The following is a 24,385-nucleotide window of genomic DNA, read 5'->3' on the forward strand; positions in this document are numbered from 1 at the left end:
CTTTATGTTTGCCTTTGTTTCTAAGGAGAAAAGGCAGACGTGCTCTTTTTTTTTTCTTCTCTCTTGCCAGGCAGGAAACAGAGATATTGGGAAGGACTGCAGTGCGAAATCTGCAGTACAGTGAGAGCGGAAGCTGCTTATGAATGAGTGTCAGTATTTCAGCTTTGCTAAATGCTGCTGAGGACATTTTATACAGATGTGTGCTTTTTGCTGACTGGGGGAGACAATGATGCTGTACTGCTGCGTTTCTTACTGGCTTTCTTGAGCTTTTTGTTTGATCATTTTGTCGTATTCACCTGAGAAAAATGTCAGTCTCTGCTTTATTTATTTATTTTATTTGCTTCTTTTAATCATTTCATTAATTTCATTCAGACAGAACCAGTTGCTGGGCATTTTCCTGAATTTTTGCCATCTTTCTAGAAGTCAAAACAAATTGTTTTGTAATTCATGTTTGGTTTTCTTTGTGGATTTTTTGGCCACATTTAAGTTAAAATTAGAAATATTTTATTTTGGAAAATTTAAGCTAAATAATTTTTTTCTCTTTACTTAGTTTAAATTTAAATATGTTTGAGAGACGGTTAATACAGATTATTTGGTAGATTTTAGTTTGTGCGAAGCTTCTCTCCGGGCTTGGTGTCTGCTTTATGTTTTGCTGCTCTTATAAAATAACATGGGCAATATATTTAAATATATTTCCCGTCATGCCAGCTTATTACTGCATTTTTCTTTTTAGTTACTTATTTTAAAAAAATTTAAAATAAGTTTTTATTTTGGAATTTTTATTAAAAGTTGCTCATATTTCTGATTAATTTGTGAGGAAATGTCCTTGCATATTTTTTCTCTATGAATTTCCTGCTGTTTCAAGATCTGATTTAATGCAGATTTGTTTTTATTCATTTTTTGCCAAGTATGATCATTACACCCCCCGCTCCCCTCCAATCTTCATTTACTGTCCTCTGAGAAGCAAATGAGAAAGCAAGGTGTTGCAGGGAATAAATATGAGTCTAGGGAATTTAAAAACTGATTGGTTCTAGTGTGCTGTTAGTGGGAGTTTTTTTCCTCTCCCTCCAACAGGAAGTGATTTGCGGTGTTCAGCAAGCCTTTTGTTGAGAAGGTTTTCTCAGATCAGTGAGTCATGCTTCAGCTCTGAGCCGGCAGGCAGCAGCCAGCAGAGAGTATTTGCTCTTTCCTTGCAGTGTCCGTGATCATCAGCGACATTCATCTCTTTTCTGTTCCAGTTTTGGGGATTTTTTTCTTTTCTTTTTGAGAAACAGCTCTAAGAAGAAAAAGCAGGAGCATCGCAGCTTGAAAAACTGCACCCCAAAAACTGGCAGGGTTGTTTTTTTTTGTCCTCTACTTCTTGTGCTACAGTGTTGTGTTTCCACAGATTTGGTCTCTAACGGATTGTATTTCTGCTCTGGATTTTATTGAGAAACGATTGGACTTTGGTGACAGCAACAGCTCTGCACATTGAACCGCCACTGTAAACTCAACAGAGAGGAAAAAAAAAATTACAGTCAGGTGGCCTGTGATTGCTGAGAGGCGTTCGCTGCCTGTGCTACTGCTGCTATGTTACAGGAGAGGGTTATCAGCGCGGTTCGGCCACGTCTGCCTGCACGCCTGTGAAGGAGGCAGACTGTGTGTGTTGGTTGGTTGGTGGAGAGAAGAGGAGCGAGCTATAGAGGGAAGGGTATGCTTCACCGTACCAAGTATAACCGCTTCAGGAATGAGTCAGTAACATCTGTCGATGAGCTTCTCCACGGCCTGTCCATGAACCCCAAGGTCTCGGCCTCCTCCCAGTCTGCTGCCGAGACATCCTTCGCACCCCCAAGTGAGGTCCAGCCCTCATCCACCGCTGCCGTCCCTTCCAGCAACACAACCAGCCACGGCTCAGAGCATCTGGAGGATGGAGGCACCACCCTCTGCACCCTCATCAACAAGGTCTCCGGTCTGAAATTCAGCAACTCGGGCAGCCTGCTTGGCATCAAGGGTCTACCCTCGGCCGTCAAGGACCTGGCCGTGTCCAAGCTGCAAGGGGGTGGGGGTGCGGGCTCCAGCCCCAGCAGCGTGGCGGCGGCAGCAGCAGCAACAGCCGTCTCTGGTGTGGGAGGGTCTCAGTGCAGCTCCCATTCAACCTCCTGCACACAGTTGGAGACAGCTGTCAACATGAGCAAGAAGAGCAAACTGGACGATCTCCAGCCTAGAGGAGACGATTGGAATCCAGGTGGGGGTGGTGGACTGGTGAGCAAGCCCTCCAGAGGATGGCTGCACTCGAATGAGAAGATATCTGGCCCAGGAGTCACATACGTTGTGAAGGTTGGTGGACTTTCCCTCTCATTCTCTTTCTTTCTCTTTTTTTTTCAATGGGAAGAGATTAGCTACGTCCGATGGGGATTAGAGAGTGAGAATGCAGTTGTGCATCACAACATGCCCTTGAGTGGGTGTGTGTGAGCTGGCTACTGCTGAAGGTTGAGCAATCAGAAAACAGACATTGAATAATTCAGGAAATGCAGAAGGTCAACACTGGTGGAAAAGTAGAGACAAAGCTCACGATGGCAACATGAAAAAACAGGCTTTAAACCATGGTTTATCTGGTATTCTCCTGTATGTGAAGCTACAGCGTTATGCTTTTGTAACCATGGTGATGTGTTATTTCTGTACATCGTGCACCTCTCCGAGCTCCATGGCTGTGTTAGCTCCCTGAAAACGGCTGAACGGGAAGAGACTCATGGTGTGTTTGTCTCATTGCAGCTGTTATCTCTCCCTAATGTTATTCAGCCATCATGCATCATTTAAGTTGGTGCACAAGTAGAAGAGCTGCAAATGTCATCATACTAGCAATGAGTCACTAGCACACAGTGATGATGCTGAGACCCGACTCTTCAAGGAAAGACAGATATGGGGTAATGGGATAGAAACCATTTTCACTGAAACCATTAAGTTTTATAGTTTAATTGAATAAAATTATCTTTTATTCATGCAGTAGATTTAACAAAGCACTTCTTCAGCTCTTAGGAAGGGATAAACACACCCAGTGAGACATGCTATATACCAAATCAAGTTATACAAGATGACTAACATCATATGACACCTACTACAACTTTTCTGAATAAAGCCTGCAGTCTGTTTGACCAGCGTGGCTTTCCATTAACTGCTTCAAGGCAGACAGCACTTATTTTGGTCCAGTCAATGCTGCTGTGACAGGGGAAATGGGTCTGACTCCCCCAACCCCCCAGCTCTTCCTGTCAGTTTGTGTCCTGCATCTATCGAGTTCAGCGTGGTGTTTCTGCTCACAGCACTTTTAATTAGCGTCATGTGGTCAACCCTCATACATCATGCACCATTACACTAGAGAGGGCATTGACTCACTGTGACATTGTTTACCCTCACGTTCCTTCTCCTTTTGTTGCTGTTTGTTAGTAAAAATAGATAAAAAAAATAATAATAATAATAAAAGAAATGGTACTAGTACTAGTTTTTTTTTCTTATTGGAAGTAAAATTCTGTTATCATTTGTGGTACTATTGTGATAATGATATAGGTGATGATAAAACTATGTCTTTTTAGATAACTGTTTATTTTTGACAGCATGACATAGCAATCACACAAACACAAATACTTCTCTTTAACACCATACCATTTGAAATAGACCTACAGAGAACACCATTTCTGAACACTATAAAGAAGTATAATTTTTATCACCAACATGCATGCAGTAAATGCATTTAATCATGTTTTTGGGTTTACTGTTCATTGATGCTCTCATGGGACACACAGTGGAAAAAATACTAAAGACAACTCTGACAATACAGTCAATTTTTGGCAGTTTTCACACAACAACTTTGGGAATTAATCATTGTCATAAAATGTCCAAATTCTTATTATGACAAGAAAACAAATCATGAAAACGGTGAGCACTGCAATAAATGTCAACCCCTACCTTCCACCCAACCTTGAAGGTTTGCGGTTATTTGGCGATGGGCTGGATAAGCTCTAGACGTGTCTGAAGTTAACTTCCGGTTGAATTTATTAGACTGACTAAGAAGCCCTATTATTCAACCTTGTGGTTGAATAATACCACAAGGTTTTTAAACTATTAAGCAACTAATCTCATACTGCTCATTTTCACACATTGTCATGCTCAGTGTTTTGATGCTTGACATGTCTATTAATCCTGTTAATCCCTGGGTAGTATATTCTGTCACTGTCTTCAAGATGGTGGTGTGGTAATGCTTTGGGAATAAAGTTCTGCAGGCTGGACTTCGGTCGAACAGTGAAGATTTTATGACAAACTGCAGCCTAGTCAGCACAACCGAATCATGACAGAATCTTGGCCCGATCATAGAGAAGTCCCTCCGGTCTCTGGACAGCGTTCAGAGACCAACACATATTCCCCAAAGTAAAGATACTACCACATGCATACGTTCCACATTTACGTCATGAATGTCATGAAGAAGATGTAAAAAGGTTCCACATTTACTTCTTCTTTGGGTCCTGGTGGTGGATTGTCTGCTGATGCATCTGGAATCCATTAGATTAGATTTGTTTTCTCCACAATTATTGGCATCCTTGGTTTTAATATTTACAATCGCTCTTTGCCAACAGGACAGCAGTAGTCTTCTCATAAAACATTTTGTAATGTTGCATATTTTTTATAGATCATCCACAATCCTTGATCCTCTCTGTTACATTCTTCTCTTTAGCTCATTCCACTGGATTTATTTTGGGTTTGGGTAAGGGGACTGAGATGGCAGTGGGATGAGATACTTTTTTTTTTTTTGTTCAAAAATACTTTATGTATCCCAAAGGGAAATTAAAGAGTTATTGCAGATGGTGATGAAGTGCACAGGGAGGGTCTCTAGTAGTAATGAGTACTGCAGGACGTACTAACAAGCTCAATATCCTGGCAGGAGAGACAATATTCCACAGTAACATGTCCTGGATGACACCATCACTTGTTGGCAAAAACTGCTAATCCACCTCATTTTCCTTTTGCTGCCACTTTTTAAGTCTCTCACTGATCGTATGTTTTGAAGACCGATCTTGGGGACGGTGGAGTCTTGGATATTATTCTTGACTTTTATGATTGATTGAAGAAAAGATTTGAACTTTCTCCTTCTTTCTCTGTTCTTTGGCCCTGCTTCTGCATCCTTGAAGCCTCTTTTTAAACTCATACAGTTCAAGTATAATCTGAGCTTTTGAGATGCTAATCAGCAGCTCCTGGTTGTAAAAACTGGTTGCCAACGTTGCACATCATAAGAACTGTCTTTCCAGCTGCACAGCATTCAAAACCAGAGGGATGACTCATTGTAAAGCAACCAGCTTGTTTATTGATAATTTCTAATAGTTTTTATGGAGACTTGGAGATTGCAAGTCCTTGTGTATTTCTGCATGTTGCAGTTCTATTTGTTTTAAGCTTTTTAGTTATTGCTCTATAAATATGGGCACAATTTGGGAAGAACCAAGTTTTTGTTTCCAATTCTAGATGTATGAAGATTAATACACATCTGCCTCATTTGAACAGCATGTTCACCAGTCTTTCCCATTTTGAGGTGAAGAGGAATAGTTTTTATGAAACATTTATACCCTATGGGAAACAGCAGAGAAGAAATGTTTCAATGCTGTGCTCAGAATAAGTCTTCTCTTCCAATTTTAGAACAGTTTGATATATTTTTGGGCTTGTGGAAGTGAGCTCTTCATATCCGTTGTACTGAAAATAGATAACGCTGTCAGTCTGCAAATGTCACTGTGACATAGAACGTGTTTGGTTGCCAAAAGTTGCTAAATGCACCCTGGAGAATGGAGAAGTCGTCTGCAATTTATGGTTTTAATATGTTTATAGTTATGAAACAGTAGGGGCAACATTAAGGTTGTTGGATGCCAAATTAAGAATATGATTCTGCTAAATGATAAGAATTTGTCAGCACAAAATGGTCCTGGTTGGTGCAGTATTATTCAAGCGTGAGATGTCTGTAATACGAGTAGCTCTCGTGTACTGTGACTTGACTTCATTGCAAGACACACTGATATTTATGAAGAGATAAAGCACTGACATTACTTTTTGTTATCTTTCCTTCCTTCTGTCCTTCCTTTCTTTACTCCTTCCTTCCCTCCACATGTCCTGCATGTTTCTTTTCACTCCCCGTGTTCTTTCATTTTTCTTTTTAAGCTTCCATATTTAAAATCTGCCTGTAGAAATATCTGCAATAGCTTCTTAATGAACTTTCATGTTTTCATATTTAAATCAAAAGTAAGGGACATAGGACTCTGGAAAACTGAGTTTGGAGAATTCTGGATTTTTTATCTTAAAGTAACCCGAAGAGCTGGAAAGTATGGCATGAACATGTTTATGAAAACACAGCTGTACACCCCAAGACACCAGCAAGGAATAAAACTGATACATTTAACTTTGAGCTGCCTGCATGCATCTCATACAACACTGATACACAAGCTCAGAAGGATGCAACTATTTCACATTTAACACCTGTCCAGTTTTGTCTTCTTCTCAAGACCCATAGTACATAATTCTAAAATTTTTAATACAATAATTATGAATCCACAACAGGACTGTGGTGACTTTGATCTTTATTCCCTGGCCAAATATGTTGTATATTGTACATAAAACACATGTACAATATACATGTGCTATATATAAAACATGTTATGTATAGTTTGTCTCAAAGATTTCATTCTTGATTCTTTGCAGTATCTGGGCTGCATAGAAGTCCTACGATCGATGAGATCCTTGGATTTCACTACAAGGTCACAAATAACAAGGTATGTTCAAACATGGTGTGGTTTTCTTCATTCAAATTCTTGGATTTTATGGCTTGTTGCTTTTAATATTACACAGTTTTTTCATTTGAAAATGGTAGCTTCTATAAGGTTGCTTTCTTTCATTATTATTAAAACATAATAATCTCATAATATTTCCTGGTGTCAGTATCTCAAATAAAATAAATGTAAATATATTTGGGACTACTGATTGTTTTTGATATAGACAATATGGCTCACTGCCCAGGTCACAATCACAGCTCAACAGTTTAAAGACATAACAGAATTTTTGTTTCACAAACATTTTTGTTGAATTACGTCTCTGCATGTCCAGTTTGTTAAAATAAAAAATTGAACCATGTGCCAGAGCTTGCTGAATATGCTGATTCACAGCTTCTGATTCCACAATCTTTAACATTTTTTTTAAAGCATTTCAATTACATTTAATGATAAAGTCCTCACAATCTACCATGCTCTCCTCATTGTAGGAACAGTAAAAGTTCCTACACTGAGTAGAGATCCCTTAATGCAAAGTTGGAATATAAAACTTGTATTGTGGGGAAAAAAAACACAAACAAAATGTTTACAATTCAAATGTTCATCTATGTCTTCATACAAAACATTAACATAACAAATTGGCAACAGACATACATGTTTAACATTTTGCTACGTAGCTAATATAAACTAAAGTATAATGACGTAGGGGTTGATTCTGTTGTGAGTGAATGGAAAATGCAAATGTGCATAAAGTTAGATTTAAATATTGCTGTATACAAAAGATAAAATCATGGAATATTTCACTGTTTAACCTTAAAAAAGAAAAGATCAATTACTTGGTTAGTTGATTAACAAATGACGGAAGCTCCTCTTCTTCTGTAAGCCCATTTTCCAGTCCGTGTGTGTATATTGCAGCAATGACACACTGATTAAAGTGACTCAGACCCTGACAATGACTCAGTGGCTCTATTGTGTCAGAGTCCAAATGAGCCCTCCTCCCTCCAAAAAAAGTAGCAAGCAAAATACAATACAGAGACAATTAAACCCATTTTAATAAGAGTTGCACAAGTCAGAAAATCTAATTATATGTGTCATTGTAAAACATTACAAATTATTGATTTATCAAAGGTGTGTGTAATAAAACTCTGCGAAATTCCTGCATGATGCCATGTTTTTGATGAAGATGGCTTCTTTCTAAGCAAGAAAACATTCAAATCATTGTCCATTAAACAGGTAAAGCAATAATTTTTATTGATGTAAACTCTTTTAATTATTTGTTCACTTGGAGATTTCTGTGACTCCATGAGTATGTTTGAAGTTTGTAACCGATGTGCAGTGAAACAAAGCCTGATGGGGATTAGTTTATGTCTCGTCCACTTTTCTGCATGACTTCCTGAGCTTGGCATCATAAGCTTGGAAAGCTATGTCTCTGTAGCCCCACTGTGTCACATGATTAACCTTTCTTTTGTTCAGAATGTCAGGCAAACCCCCCCCAAAAAAACATAAGTTACAGAAGAATAAAGTGCATATATATTATTAGATTTATCAGAAAGATGAGTCTCTTATTTTTGAATTGTGCACATTTTAAATTAAATTAGTCCTTTTGTTAATCACTTTTTAATTTGTGAGCTTGTCTTCTGTGCATGAATCCTTACTTGCTCAAAAGTGTGCGAAAGTCTGAAACATAATTCCATTTCTTTATCATTTCTAGCAAAGTGAACTATTTTTTTTCCTTGTGGAGAAGCACAATGTAATACCTGTGTGAAGCATAGGTATTTAGAAGATGAACAAGTATTAACTCAAACACATTTTAATCTGTATAATGAAACAGTCATATGCAAAAAGTTAACCATCTTCAAACTTAATGGGGAAAAAAACTATGCATTCAAATGACACATTAAAACATGGTCCTTTTAATGTAGGCAGGACTACATTGGAGGAAAAAATATCTTTGCTAAAAACTTACGGGAAATTTATTGTTGCATTGTTGCATCTTTCATAATGACTTTTGTTTTTTTTTTTTTTTTTTTATACAGTGTTGTAATATCTGTCTTCACAAACTGAAAAAGCTACTCTATTACTTAATGATTTATTCATTCACTATTATAGCTACATATTAATGTTAGAAAAATTGAATGTTTTTAAAGCAGATTTAGACTAATAATCTAAAAAACCAAAAAGAAAAACCAGCTGTTTTAGATGACAAGCACAATTATAGTAACTGATTTTCAGTAAGTATTAAACTGAAGTAACAATGGGAATACAATCCATGTTATTGCTGATGACACTGAACATGGTTGTCCTCTTACCCTCCCTGTAGGGAAGCTATCAGCCTGGTGTGTGAAGCAGTTCCTGGGACCAAAGGAGCGCTGCGGAAAAGAAAGGTATGCCGACAACCGCAAACACCGTCCAGATCCCAGAAGAATATATGCGAACTGCTCAGTAGTTTGAAGAGTAAAGGACATTAGATATTCATTTACCCTTCTGTGGTCTATTTATAGAACCCCTCTGTATGTTTTGCCCCCCCACTCCCTTTTACCTTCCTGTATGTGAAATGAGGCAGAGAAGGGAGATGAAGACAAATGGCGCTATGTCTGCGTGGGCGTAGCTTCAGCCCACGATGTATTGCACACTGCACAGTGCTTAGTGACTCATGTAGTTCACAATATCTGTGATCAGGAGGCTGAGCTGCAGTGTGTGTGAGTGGATTCTGTTTGTGGGCCTTAATGTGAAGCATTATTCTGCTCTCTAAAGCTTCCTCAAATGTCAGAAAAGAGGATATAACAAAAACAGAATGAGTACCATCTAATTTCTCTGAATGGAGGTTCTGATATTAGATGATGTTCCTGTGGATGTGTGACAAACCGATGATGGTGACATTGGCTTAATACAGAGAATCTTAAATAACTTTGGCCTTTTTTATCTGCCCACTCCCCTTTAAAAACCTTCTTTTAAATGGGATGAAAGTTATATTTGGTATCAGATTCAGACTGTAGATTTTCCCTGGTGTTGTTTTGAGTTTCTTAAAAGTTTAAGATTGGGGTCAGAAATCTGTAAGTTGATTTAAGTTTGGATTTTTTTTTTTTCTAGTTTGCATGAAACTATTTTTTTTTCTTGTCTCTCTATTTCTTCCCTTGCTCCTTTTAGCCACCATCCAAAGCTCTATCCAACATTTTGGGCAAGAGTAATCTCCAGTTTGCTGGCATGTCCATCAACCTGAATATCTCCACTAGTAGCCTCAACCTAATGACCCCCGACTGCAAACAGGTCAGTCTCCAACATTCCCCAATTATGTCCAAAATTAACTCATTATGGGTGAGTTAATTTTGGACTTTTAAACTTTATTTCACGACGATTTGTGTGTGTACAAAATATTCAGTTTACGAATGTATTTTTTTTTTGTCAGATCATTGCCAACCATCACATGCAGTCTATCTCTTTTGCATCAGGTGGAGACCCTGTAAGTACTGCCAGCATTAATTTTCAGTTTACCAACATAGATGTTTTAAAGAGAGTCAATATCTGTGATTTATTGCAAATTACCTCACTCTGTCAAATACAACTTACTACATGAGATTTACCTATTTCAATGTATTAGCAGTATAATGTCAGTTAAATTTACCAAGTTATATTTTATTCTTGTAGGATACAACGGATTATGTTGCCTATGTAGCAAAGGACCCGGTCAACAGAAGAGGTGAGGATGCATTTCTCTGACATTCATAAAACGGTCTAATGTGCAGCATGTTCTTTACTGCTGTAATTTGACCCTTCTCAGCATGTCACATCCTTGAATGCTCTGACGGGCTCGCTCAGGATGTTATCAGCACCATCGGCCAGGCGTTTGACCTTCGCTTCCAGCAGTACCTGCAGTGTCCCTCAAGCAAGATGTCCTCAGTCCATGACAGGTAAGAAGTCCAATATCAATATTTGAATTGTTCTTATACAGGTCTCAAAAAGTCTGAAAAAAATATGGATATATTTAGAATAAAGTAAATGGATATTTGAAAGATGTTTTTTTTTCCTAGCCTTTTTTAATTTTCCATTCTTTTATAAATGCTTGTGCACTGATTTAGATTTAATTGACCTGCTTTGTCTTTGTTTTGATTTTAAAATTTCCTTTGTCAAATAGATGGAATAAATGGACAGAGCTATTTCACTACTTTCTAGATGTTAGACTGTTTCAAATAAAACTTACGCTGATCCTATAATAATAAAAGTTAAAAAGGCAAGCAACTTACTAAACATACTTTTATGTTTAGCATTTTTATAAATAAAATAAACGTAGTCTTTAAAGCAAAAATATGTTCTGAAAAGCCTACATTTATTGTAGGATTCTTCAGTTGTTTGGTAAATGCAAGCTGTTCAATCCTAGATTCAGCATAAGTACAAATTTTGAACAAGAGCTTCTGTAGGTGAGCCCAAACAAGCATTGTTTTGTGATTTGAAAGGTGAAATTGGTGTCTTCAAAAATAACAAAACACTGAAAATATTTTAATAAGATTGAATTAGAAATTGTAATCTTCATATGAATTCAATGTTAACATTATGGTGAATAAACTTTTCTTAAGAATTTCTTAAGAACATACAGAGGAGAAACCATAATTTTTAAGAAGAAACGTTCCTGTTGATTGTTCAATTTCAGCTGTTGAAGAGTTTTTAAAGGTTCTGCTTTACATATACAGTACAGACCAAAAGTTTGGACACACCTTTCTAATTCAATGGGTTTTCTTTATTTTCATGACTATTTATAAGGCAAGAAATCCCACTTATTAACCTGACAGGGCACACCTATGAAGTGAAAACCATTTCAGGTGACGACCTCTTGAAGCTCATCAAGAAAATGCAGAGTGTGTGCAAAGCAGTAATCACAGCAAAAGGCTGCTACTTTGAATAAACTAGAATATAAGGGGTATTTTCAGTTGTTTTACACTTTTTTGTTTAGTGCATATTTCCACATGTGTTATTCATAGTTTTGATGCCTTCAGTGTGAATCTACAATGTCAATAGTCACGAAAATAAAGGAAACTCATTGAATTAAAAGGTGTGTCCAAACATTTGGTCTGTACTGTATATTTAATGGTTTTCCATGTTTATTGCTTTTTTTCAGAGTATTAAACATGGAGGAGTTGGCATGGACAGAGGAAGAAGAGGAGTCAACAGAACATCCTTATTATAACAACATCCCCGGCAAAATGCCACCCCAAGGAGGCTTTATTGATACTCGACTGACGAATCAGAATGCTGCATCTGAAGGAGGCCAGGTAGAAGTTTAATAACCTGGTATATTCTAAAGCACCATTAAACAATCATGTGGACGGTTTTGTCTTAAAAAAATAAATCAGCACCTCATTTAAAAAAATTGCTAAGATTATAGCATCCTTTTTGTCTTTATATGTCATTGACCTGATACTACAATGCCATTAAAAATATTCTGTCTGTGTGTTTTTAGTTGACTTAAATGTTTCAGACTGTTACAGAATGTCATATCAGACAAGGATAACTTTAATCAACACAAAATGCAGTTTTCATATTAAGATTTAATTTATCTGGGAGAAAAAGCTATCCAAACCAACCTTATTTTATGTGAAACTAAGGTTTATTGTATTTGCCCTCTAAACCTAGTATCTGATTGTGTTGTTGTTGGGGGCAACAGCTGCCATCAATTATCAAGACATTTATCGCAATGTCTTTCACATTGCTATAAAAATTTATTTGGAATTTTTGTTTTAAATTAGTCATGTTTGAAGGTTTTCAAGACTAAACGGAATGCTTATGTTCACACCAGTGCATCTCAATCGCAGTCAAGTAAAGACTTTGACTAGGCCATTTGATAATGTTTCATTCAGAGGTAGAAATGCAGATGTGTTGATATTATATCATTAAAGTACTGCTTAACCCAACTGTCCTCAAGCTTAAGGTCACAAACTGATGGCAGGATAGTCTTCTTTAGCATTTTGTTGGAAAGCACAAATTACAGTTACAATGACAGTTCTTGATGCTGAAAAAAGTCTCAATCAAAATGTTTGACTGTCAGTACAATCTTTCCCCCCAAAACATTGTTGTGTTCTATGTGACATAAGGGGACACACACTTTCTAAAACATTTCAACATTTTGTCTTGGAACGTTTCCATGTGTGACATTTTGTCCTAGTCAGTTCTCAGCTTTCAATAATAAAGGGCTATTCACATTTAATGCATAATTTCACAAGGGCAAATAAACATACAGTACTTTCTCTTATTAAAGATATCATCATTTTAAATGAATTTTTCTGCATTTATTCAGGTTATTATTGATTGGTATTAAAATGTATTCTATTATCTGAAACATTTAGGTGTGACGATGTTTACTCTCCAAACAACTATATACGCTAAATGATTTGATTACTTGCGATAACTTTATCCTTTATCTGGATGTTAGCCGAATGGTAGTTAAAACCGCATGCTTCGAAAGCTGTTCAATCCTGGATTCAGCATAATTTGTTGAGAAATAAATTCACTGCTTGTGCGTTTGATCAGACTGGTTCGGGCTCGGTGGATCAGACGTACTACCAGGGACGGCATTGTGAAAACTGGGCTGATGAAAGGAAAGCCATCTTCCTGCAGCAGGGTAGGAACTACCAAACACTCCAGTACAGTAGGCACATATTTACTCCGGGACCATGTTGTCAATTCAGCAGGCTGACTGTGGCTTTGTTTCTTTCAATATTCAGGATCTTTTGATATCAGCAGTCTGCCAGAGAATAAAGGTCAGACGCCAAAAGCAGCGGAGATGCCCATGTATGTGAACACCCAGCAGATTGATGCCCAGGTGCTTGCAGCTCTCCAGGCAGAAGCAGAAAATGCCACCAAGGGCATAGTAGAGGCAGGCAAAGAGAGCCCCCAGAAGGACCTGTTTGACATGAGTAAGACTTGATTAATTTCTATTTAATGTTTAGTTACTGTAGATAGTTGCTTTGCATAATAGAATTAGAAGATTTTAACTTGGAATACTGTGAAAAGACAAAACTTTTAGACCAAATATTTTTGGAAGAGATTAGTTCAGTTGTCCCACCAACATGCCTTCAACTGAGGAAGCAGAGTCTGGGGACTCTGGGTTGGGCTCTCCAATCTCTGGGGGCGAGGTCGCCGAGGTGGTTAAAAAGCTCCTCGGTGGCAAGGCCCCGGGGGTGGATGAGATCCGCCCGGAGTTCCTTAAGGCTCTGGATGTTGTAGGGTTGTGTTGGTTGACGCGACTCTGCAATATCGCATGGACATCGGGGGCAGTTCCCCTGGACTGGCAGACTGGGGTGGTGGTCCCCCTGTTCAAAAAGGGGGACCGGAGGGTGTGCTCCAATTATAGAGGGGTCACACTCTTAAGCCTCCCTGGCAAGGTCTATTCAGGGGTCCTGGAGAGGAGGGTCCGTCGGATAGTCGAACCTCGGATTCAGGAAGAGCAGTGTGGTTTTCGTCCTGGTCGTGGAACACTGGACCAGCTCTACACCCTCAGCAGGGTCCTGGAGGGTGCATGGGAGTTCGCCCAACCAGTCTACATGTGTTTTGTGGACTTGGAGAAGGCGTTCGACCGTGTCCCTCGGGGAGCCCTGTGGGGGGTTCTCCGGGAGTATGGGGTACCGGGCCCTTTGATACGGGCTGTCAGGTCCCTGTATGACCGGTGTCAGAGTCTGGTCCGCATTGCCGGCAGTAAGTCGGACTCGTTTCCGGTGAGAGTTGGACTCCGCCAGGGCTGCCCTTTGTCACCGATTCTGTTCATCACTTTCATGGACAGAATTTCTAGGCGCAGCCAAGGTGTTGAGAGGATCCGATTTGGTGGCCTTAGGATCTCATCTCTACTTTTTGCAGACGATGTGGTCCTTTTGGCTTCATCAGATCGTGATCTGCAGCTCTCGCTGGATCGGTTCGCAGCCGAGTGTGAAGCGGCCGGGATGGGGATCAGTGCCTCCAAATCCGAGGCCATGGTCTTGAGCCGGAAAAGGGTAGAGTGCCTTCTCCGGGTCAGGGGGGGTGTCCTGCCCCAAGTGGAGGAGTTTAAGTATCTCGGGATCTTGTTCACGAATGGGGGAAGAAGGGAGCGGGAGATCGACAGGCGGATTGGCACAGCGTCTGCTGTCAAGCGGGCGCTGTACCGGTCCGTCGTGGTGAAGAGAGAGCTGAGCCAAAAAGCGAAGCTCTCGATTTACCGGTCGATCTACGTTCCTACCCTCATCTATGGTCATGAGCTTTGGGTCATGACCGAAAGAACGAGATCGCGGATACAAGCGGCCGAAATGGGTTTTCTCCGTAGGGTGGCTGGGCTCTCCCTTAGAGATAGGGTGAGAAGCTCAGTCATCCGGGAGGGACTCAGAGTAGAGCCGCTGCTCCTTCACATCGAGAGGAGCCAGTTGAGGTGGCTTGGGCATCTGGTCAGGATGCCTCCTGGACGCCTCCCTGGTGAGGTGTTCCGGGCACGTCCCACCGGGAGGAGGCCCCGGGGAAGACCCAGGACACGCTGGAGGGACTATGTCTCTCGGCTGGCCTGGGAACGCCTCGGGATTCCCCCGGAGGAGCTAGAAGAAGTGGCTGGGGAGAGGGAAGTCTGGGCCTCCCTTCTGAAGCTGCTACCCCCGCGACCCGACCTCGGATAAGCGGAAGAAGATGGATGGATGGATGGATGGATAGTTCAGTTGTGTTGATTAAAATACAAAGACCTTACAACTTAAAAGCTCTCATCAAAGTTCTGTAGTTTGAGCTATTTTCCTTGCAGTTGTGTGAATGCAGTCAAAAACTGAGCCCTACATATAATTTAGTAACTTATAGGTCCAAGTTACTGAATTTGTTGTGGTTTGGAGACCACAACAAATACTTAACAGTGTTTTATATTGCCTGCTACAGTTTGCTGATGGATTTAGATCTATGTATGATATGATAACTGTTATCAGTAACTGGCAAACCTAATTAAAGCCAAAATCATCTAATTATGTATAAAGTTTTTTGCTTTATAAAACTGTGCTACTACACAGGTATTGGTACTACTGTTTAAGATGAACAGAAAAGCCTTAAAAAAATGCTTTTGATATTTAATTTGAGTACTTATGTTAAAATTACTCTAAAATTGATTAAGCAATATTTTTTTTCTTGTGTAAACTTTTATGAGAAATTAGGTATCTATAACGAGCTTTTTTCCTGGTCGACAGAGGTCCATTTCTCTTGCCCACACTTCAAAAAGAAAGACATGTTAAGATGCCATTCAGGATGGTAGATATACATGATTCTGTAAGCCTGTTTCTCTTATAAAGGCTCTGGAAACTTTCATATAGTACATGGACAGTCTGAGACATCAAAGCATTTAAATAAAATCTTGTTTTAATGTACTAGTAAAATGAAAATGCAGCCTTTTCAGCAAGATTTTGTAAAAAAGTTAGATTAAAAAAATGTTTGTTTCTTAATGTGAGACTTGACTACCTCAGTGAATATACTTGAATAAAAAGATGGATCATTATAAATTGTTATGTATCTCTAATAAAAGGTACATTTATTTTAAGGCTCTTTAAACATCTTTACCAGAGGTGCAATTAAATGCAGAGGTTGCTGTAATTAAAATAATTACAGCGGTTCACAGCTTTTCCTCTTTATGCATGTCTTATTTAATTACATCATGTCAGCAAAAAGATAAGAAGATAACAGTATTAATGTTGGTGTATGGCTTTATTCTTTCCTTCTTTTAACCCCCAATTTGACTTGACTACTGATTTTATATCGTCACATGAGAAAGTATTTGTTCCCATCCTGATTTCTTCTGTTTCTGCTCTTTTATCATTAATCAGATTTCAACAAAAAGCCAAGATAGTCTGAGCAAATTGTAAAAACTAATTAAAACCCTCTCCTAACCACTGTGACCTTATGTGAAAAATATAATCGTCCTCCTTGTAAAATTATGAATGAACTTTGTTTCAACACAATTTTTGGGAAGTTAAGTTAAATGTCAGTCAACACACTGGAAACCGCAAACTTCTCTCTGACGACAAATGGTTACCAAGCCATTTCTCAGACTTTGGGACTCCAGTAAACTGCACTGAGAGCTATTATCTACTAATGGATATACATGGAACAGTGGTGAACCTTCCCAGATTGGCCGGCCTAATTCCCGTAAAGGATGCAACCCAATCAAATACGGAAATATTTTTACAATCTTATGAACTACATTTTTCTGTCGTGACTCTTCCTTTCCTCTCATACACTAGAGCCCTTTGAGGAAGCCATTCAGTCCCAGTCCCAGCCACTGGCCCCGGGGCAGTCCCAGACTCAAGTGTCCAACCTTCAGAAGGCAGCTTCTGTTGACAACTCGAGCCCTCTCCTTGTGCGATCTTTGGCTTCCCGTGCGCAAGAGGAGCTGGAAGGTCAGACGTGGTACCATGGCAAAATGAGTCGCCGTGATGCTGAGAAACTGCTTAAGAGCGATGGGGACTTTCTTGTCCGCACAAGCACTACCAACCCAGGGTCCTACGTTCTGACTGGTATGCACAATGGACTTGCCAAGCATTTACTGCTTGTGGACCCTGAAGGGACGGTAAGAACAGGATAAAAAGCTGGTTTTAGAGTGTGAAACCAAAACTGATTCTTAACATCTGTTTTCTCTTGTTTCACAGGTACGGACAAAAGATCATATATTTGACAGCATTAGCCACCTCATTGGCCATCATCGTGACAACAATTTGCCAATTGTCTCAGCTGGGAGTGAACTCTGTCTCCATCAACCTGTTGAAAGGAAATTGTGATGCTTGAAATGCCTGATGGGAAGCAGAGGGCCTTAAATGCCCTCTCCTGGAACTGGAAGATGCCTACAAAAGGCTCAATGTGCTCAACACTGACCTGCTTTACTGGAGTCACTGGAGTACTCAACATTTGTTAAGGATTAAGGAAAACTATTTATAGAATTGCTATTATTTTGTTGTGATGACTGAAATGCTATATTTTTGAGAAAAAAAAATGGGTGCATTTGGACTTAATACTTTGATTTGGTGTTTAAAGAAACAATAAAGCGACAAATTGTTCTTGTAGTTTAGATGAAGTGCAAATAAAACCTCGAAGAGGCGAGAAGAATATTTTAAAATAAAACTCTAAACTAAGTTTTGTCTGTCAAGCACAACCATATTTCTACTGAAAGTGTTGACTCAGTGGTTGAAGAATCAGAAAAGGCTCTTTTAAATAAATTCTAATAGGAAAAAAAATGCCCTGAAACTGACCATTAGTGTGACAGCTTGATTTATTAGTCTCCATATGAAAGCTACTTTTGTTGGAGATTGAAGCCGAATGTGTTGTCACAGTGTCGGGGAGCAAACGGACACCTTTTCATACTGCTGTCAATGGCTTTAGAGATCAGCCTTTTTTATAATTATAAAGCATTTCCTTGTGTCACTGCAGCCGCATGACTTCAAATCAATTGTTCTCGTGGCCGTGTTCGTAGACCTTGATTCCCCTTTATTTGAAAGGAGGTGCTTGTGTATGCTGACACTGTAAAAAAAAAAATATATATATATATATATTTCTGCTTTTTCAACCAGTGGTTTGTTTTGAATTGGTTTTCTCTGACTTCTTTTAGGTGTTTCGTCGGTGATTAGTTTTTGGTGCTTGATTCATACAGTTTAATATCCTCCCATTTTAAATGAACACGCTTTGCTCTTTGGGTGAACTTTTTAAAAAGGGTTTCTGTTTCTTGAATGATCACAAATGAATAGCACAATCAGAGATCTGTTTCAGTCGTACTAGAGGAGTGATCACTGTTTCAAGGTGTCATTAATGGAAATGTTGCTTTTACATCCACTAAGGGTAGAACAGATTATTCGCTTGCACTTGAAAATACAGTTGCATAGATTCAATGTGTTTATCTTTAATCATGACTAGGCATGGGCTGGTCAGTGTTAAATCTATAAATAGCCCTCATTTGGACCTATATATTTAGGTTTAGCTCACTCAAAACTGTCAGCTAGGTCTAAAAGTGGTTTAAGCTTACAATTGTTTTAAAAACTCCACAAAAAGTCTGTAGATTGTGCTAAAATGACAGAAGCAAATTTAAAGACAGCTTGGTTTTGTTTTAGTATGAATGAATTTTATCCTTTTTATCAAATGAAATATTATGGTAAAATGTCTTCCCAAATATTCTGTTTTTTAGATAAAGAGGAGTGGTAAAAACCATGTACATACTTGTACTTAAATTGCAATGTGTTTTTACTTTCAAGCAGTAGAGGGAGTACATTCACAACAAAACCTTTTATTGTTTATATAACCGGAAATAAAGTTCGGTTCCCTTCTAATGAAGAAAGAAGAGCTAGGATCCTAATTTCCAACCAGAACTGCTGCACTCTCCCACAGAGGCTGATTAAACAGAGATTATGCTGTGTTGGCAGAATATCTGAGGCATTTGATGAATTCATTTTGTTTTGTTTTGAGGGGAAAAAAATCAGTAATTACTTAGAAATGATAGTAAAACCACAGCTGGTAAACCAGAAAAATCTTGTTGACTCATAGCTCATTTAGTAAAGATATAGTTAGTAATCTAGATTCCCCAAATCTAATAAGTTCATTCCACTGCTTTTTTTAGTCTTAGTAAAACAGGACTATATTCAGACTTCTAGTAAACATAAAAATATATAGGGAAAAAAGCCGAAAAATGGTAAGGGGTTTTGTCAACATATAGGAAAATACTATGTTTCAATTTATTTTATTTTAAACTGAAAGCAAGAATTATTCAGTCAGTTGCTAAAATAAGCTTTAATAATGTCATCTACAACATTTTTCCATATGTATGATTTAAAAAGTAGAGAAAACATCACTAACTTCAGTAGTAGTTGTTCAGGTGATTATTGCCTAGAATAATTTTGCCATGTTTTATTTTGCCATAACAATGGATTCAATTAATCAAATGTTGTAAAGGTAGCCAGCTTTCAGTCAGATATATTGCTTGTTGCTTCCCAATTGTTGTTTCTGAAAACTGCTTCAGAAACTGAAGTTATGCCTTCACTTTCTCTGGTAATGCTAGCCAGCCTATGCCTAATCATATATATACTTCAGCCACTAGGTGCCATAAGAGTAGCTTTTGTTTGAGTATTTGTTCATTTTAGATCAAAGTTAATGCCATCTGTAAACAATTGCTCCTATAAACAGTTTAGTGTTAGATCTTACTATTTCACGAAGAAAGAAACCCAAATTTTGATAGGGTTAGTAGAAATGATCTGCAGCTGCTCTGGAAACTGCCTGTTTTTCGTTTCTTCTCTCTCTTTTGTTTCAAATGGCTTCATTCTTACTGTTGTCAGGACTCTGATGGATACCAAATGAATGGGGCATTGTATTTGAAATGCACTCGACCACTTGAGTTGTACCAAAACAAGTACGTGTTCAATGAGTTTGACAAGACAGATGCAATGTAATATAATGTGCCTGTGTTTTGCTGCAAGAAGGTGTGTATAGTACAGGAACTACACAGTAACCTGTTTGGTCATGGACCTTTGGCATACTATAAAACACTTTTACTTCTTTACATCTTTTACTTCTGCAATGTTTGTGACTAAATTTGAGCAAACCTGAGGACTTGCAAAAGGGAACAGTACAAAATTTTCTATAAAAATAAACAACAACAAAGAAACAAGCAAATTGGACAAAATTTTGAAGGTGAAAACAGCTTCATACTTGAATGTAACAGACTGAACCTTATTAGGTCTGCAATGTAAAGAAACTACTCGACTAAAAATGCTTGGACACTGATGGCGTCTTTCCAGATTTCTCTTGACTGAAATGTGCCTTTAATTTGTACAAATGGTGTGTTTTTCTCTCCCATTCTCTCCCTTCAGTGTGCAATAGCTGATCTTCAATGGGGCATGCCTGTTCACTGGAGGTTGTTTTTACCCTGCTGCGTGTTGCTGCTTGAGACTAGTGTTCTCACTTTATCTTGGTCTCTTTCCCTCACTATTAATATGTATTATAAGTGTCATTATTTCTGGGTTATACATTAATGACAGAGGGTGTCACAGAAAAACACTATTTCGGGACAGCTATATTTAAAAGTATGAAATAAAAACGAGTCCAAATGATGTTTACAGATGTTTAATCTTTTAGTTGTATGGGTTCGTCATTATTCTGTATGACTGTTTGGCAATAAAATTGTGAATGTGTATAATCTCTCTTGTGTTTACTACGACTAGGATTCTTTTCCTTTGGTGTCAGATGCAGCTTTTGGCATTTTTTGAACACATTTTCCCTAAGTAGCAGATGTGCTTTCATATAAAAACCATATATGGCTACTTTAGATAAGCTCATGCTGTTGAAGCATTTGTTAGTAACCAAAGAATTGCAGCAAATGCCACAACCAAGTGCCAGAAAATTCCCATCTGAATTTCCTGACCAAAGTGTAGGGTTGACCACAGCAAGTCCAGCAAACCAGTCGGGCTTGGAGAGGTCTAGGCAGTGCTGGCACATCCACCAAGAGAAGGAAAAAAAGCTTGTTCCTAATTCTAGATAACTTGCACCTTTTTTTTAGTCTTTTCCATGGTCCCGATTCCCCTTCTGAGGGTACTCTAACTCCAGACATCTGTGAGACCTCACTGGGATGTGTGTCTGTCTCCAAACCCCTCTGTTCATTCTGGTTTTGGTTGTTCTGGCTACTCCATGATTTCTTCCAGATTTGCCTGGGCTCCCGGAACTGCCTGTTCCCACCGCCGTCCACAAAAAGTCTTCATCTTGTAGCAAACGCCACAAACCAGAGCCAGGAAGGCCCGTCTCATCTCGCGACTGACCAGAGTGTAGATGACTGGGTTCATGGCCGAGTTGAGCACAGCCAGTGCTATAAACCAGTCAGCCTGGTAGAGGACTGGAAAGTGCTGCTCAGACGCCACATCCACCAGGAGCAGGATGAAGAGGGGTGTCCAGCAGGCGATGAAGACTCCGACTACAATGATGATGGTGCGCAGAAGGGACATAGCGTGCTCAGAGTTGCCGTGCTTACTCACCTTTCGGCTGCTGGATTTTACCAGGATGTAGATGCGAGCATAAAGGACTGACATGGCTAAAAGCAGGATTATGAAAACTGTGATGTAGAAAGCTACATATTTCTTGTTGTAAAGAGACAGGACTGTGGAACAGTCTGGGAGGTTGTCAATGCAGTTCCAACCCAAGATGGGTAAAGCTCCCAGGATCACAGCAATCAGCCAGCAGGTCCCTATAAGCAGAAATACTCTGTAGTTCTTGTTGGCATCATAAGGTCTCATTTTGATCATAGTCAGGTGTCTCTCTATGGCAATGGCCAAAAGACTGAAGATGGAGGCACTGAGTGCTACAAATGTGCTGCCCTCTCTGATAAACCACAGAGTTGGTGAGAGATCAAACGTCTTATCCCCAGAGAGGAGCAAGTTGACCATGTAGGAGACTCCAGCCAGCAGGTCACACAGTGCCAGGTTCCCAATGAAGAAGTACATCCGGTTGTGGAACCTGTGGTTCCTCCATATGGCCACCAGGACGGTGAGGTTCTCCAGAACGATGAGGGAAACGATGAGGGAGACGATTCTTTGAAAGTCCACATTATTAGTGGGAGTCATCTGCTGGTTTCCCAGCTTCCCAGTGTAATTGTAGTGAAGGAGTACGACATTCATCTTCAGACTACCGGTTGCTGACTGTAGAGGTCAGAGTTCAGCAGTATTCCAAAAGTCCACCAACACCTGCAACAGAGGAAAATATTACTGCGAGAATTTATAAGTAGGCAGTCATATTCAATAAATCATAGTGGGAACTCTAACGAGGCTAGTTTGTCAGAGGAAGCATATCTTTTGAAAATAACAGCCCCTTAGTGAAGCTAATTAGCTTCATAACCTCTTTTACTAAGAATACAGCCAAATAAAAGTTTGATTGTTAAAAATGTCAGTCTCATATTGCGGTTGCTATTAGAAGTGCTTTGATAGTAATCATGTGAAGCGGAAGACTGCAATGAGCTGACTGCATTGAATTTGACTGATAAACTCAGTAAATAATCTTACCTCTGAGCTAGGTCGTGGAGAAAAATACATTTAAGCCAACTAATGCCTTCTACAACTGACATATCAGAATAGACATGTAACCAATTTTCTAATTTTGCATATTTACAAATTGAAAATGATATTGTTTTAATTCAAATCAAATTCAAAAATACCTTATCAATCCCAAATTAAATTGAAATGTTGTTGTAGCTCATTAATTCAGATTCTTCAGAGTTCTTGAAGATGGTGCCTGTATGCTGACTATACAGCTTACCATTGTTCCCTCACTCTGTGTCAAGAGTTGATGTCGTCCTCAAAGTGATGGTTGGAATCTGATGAAAATAAAAGCCAGTAATTCAAACTTCTTCTAAATGCTGGCGAGCCAGTCAACCTGAGACAAGACTGATCATAGTGTTGCAATTTCCCATTAAATTCTTGAGAAGTCATTTTTACCGGATAAAATAAGCCATCTCTAACATTGCACTGCTCACTCACAACACTCATTTCACGATTTAACAATAAAACAAACACACCGATACTCAAGCTTTTAGGTATTACAACTGATCAGTCAAAAAGATTCAGATTCAACTTTCAGGCATCAGCTCACATGCAGTCAAAAGTTAATAAAAAGTTGTTCTCCTTTTAAAGAGGGACAAAACTAAATAAATACAATCCGCAACTAAATTATGCAATAAATAAATTTTCTCCTTAACTTACAGAACACTAGAAAAATATAGGCATTTTCTTTAAAAAAAGATATTAAACATAGATTTGAATGACTAGTGGATATTTTTATTCTTAACTAATGAGGAGGTACTTACGGAAATGTGTTTCTCGTGTCTTGTATGCTTCATGAAGTAATCTTCGAAATCGTTTGCTTACACACTCATAAAGGAAATCATTTATAAATTATTTATAACCACTAAAGTCACCCACATCTTCCCTCTCTCTATCTCAAGAGTTGCTGCCTACCTCTGTATTATCATGGCTAGAATCTGATGAAAACAAAAGCCTGTAGTTCAAACACAGAGCCAAGTCTCCAGCAACTCTGTGTACAAAAAGGTCTACAAACTGTTAGGTTACTTCAAATCAGGCATGATAACTTAATGTAAAATTGAATTTGACAGAACATTTTATGAAAAACAACGTTTTCATAAATTGGGAGGGAGTGCAGGTTTACAGATATAGGAAATGCAAGTTTAGAGAGGAACAGAGAAGTTTCCTAAACTCATTTTTCAACTGTCATTATGGATTTTTGGTAACAATGTTACATGGACCTAATTCTCATTTGCACAAAACTGTTTTAAACCACTGCAACCTGTAGTAACACACATGCAACAAACCAACTTCCTCTGTATGCTGGAGGGCCGGTCTTTTTTAAGATGTAGTGCAATCAATCTGTTGTAATTTCCCCTTAAAGTCTTGAGAAGTCATCTTTACCGGAATGAAAAAAACAAACCACAGTTTATTTTTGTTCCATGAAAACCAATGAACAGCTTGGCATAAAAACAACAGCAAAAAAATGTTACCTCAAAATATCACATGGTTTATTCGAAATGAAGTGTCTCTTCTTTCTGATCAAGTGACAAGAAGTCATTCCTCGTATATTTTAAATGTGTGTGAAGTTTTTGCTGAACA

The 24,385-nt window shown here is 38.7% G+C and overlaps 2 protein-coding genes across 2 annotated transcripts; one reads left to right on the forward strand and one right to left on the reverse strand.

Moving 5' to 3' along the window:
- Positions 1–763: 763 nt before the first annotated feature.
- Positions 764–20,914, forward strand: shc3 (SHC (Src homology 2 domain containing) transforming protein 3). Its single transcript, XM_028024873.1, has 12 exons — positions 764–2,316; positions 6,706–6,776; positions 9,091–9,154; positions 9,918–10,037; positions 10,177–10,230; positions 10,416–10,467; positions 10,549–10,678; positions 11,881–12,034; positions 13,290–13,380; positions 13,484–13,675; positions 16,991–17,316; positions 17,396–20,914. The coding sequence occupies exons 1-12, from the start codon at positions 1,693–1,695 to the stop codon at positions 17,522–17,524; spliced, it is 2,007 nt and encodes a 668-aa protein (XP_027880674.1). The 5' UTR covers positions 764–1,692; the 3' UTR covers positions 17,525–20,914.
- LOC114149227 (sphingosine 1-phosphate receptor 3-like) lies at positions 20,648–23,937 on the reverse strand. Its single transcript, XM_028024877.1, has 3 exons — positions 23,569–23,937; positions 23,022–23,079; positions 20,648–22,453 (listed from the first exon to the last, which is right to left on the reverse strand). Exon 3 carries the CDS (start codon positions 22,385–22,387, stop codon positions 21,401–21,403), a length of 987 nt encoding a protein of 328 aa, XP_027880678.1. The 5' UTR covers positions 22,388–22,453; positions 23,022–23,079; positions 23,569–23,937; the 3' UTR covers positions 20,648–21,400.
- Positions 23,938–24,385: the final 448 nt, after the last annotated feature.

Source organism: Xiphophorus couchianus, chromosome 8 (genome assembly GCF_001444195.1).
Source record: "Xiphophorus couchianus chromosome 8, X_couchianus-1.0, whole genome shotgun sequence".
Taxonomy (NCBI): Eukaryota; Metazoa; Chordata; class Actinopteri; order Cyprinodontiformes; family Poeciliidae; genus Xiphophorus; species Xiphophorus couchianus.

Excerpts from the sequence above, each read along its gene's own strand:
- shc3 (XM_028024873.1), top strand. The coding sequence starts at position 1,693 with ATGCTTCACCGTACCAAGTATAACCGCTTCAGGAATGAGTCAGTAACA. Across the intron at positions 10,038-10,176 it reads TGACCCCCGACTGCAAACAG|ATCATTGCCAACCATCACAT; the intron begins GTCAGTCTCCAA and ends TTTTTTTGTCAG. Across the intron at positions 10,468-10,548 it reads GGACCCGGTCAACAGAAGAG|CATGTCACATCCTTGAATGC; the intron begins GTGAGGATGCAT and ends GACCCTTCTCAG.
- LOC114149227 (XM_028024877.1), bottom strand. The coding sequence starts at position 22,387 with ATGAATGTCGTACTCCTTCACTACAATTACACTGGGAAGCTGGGAAAC.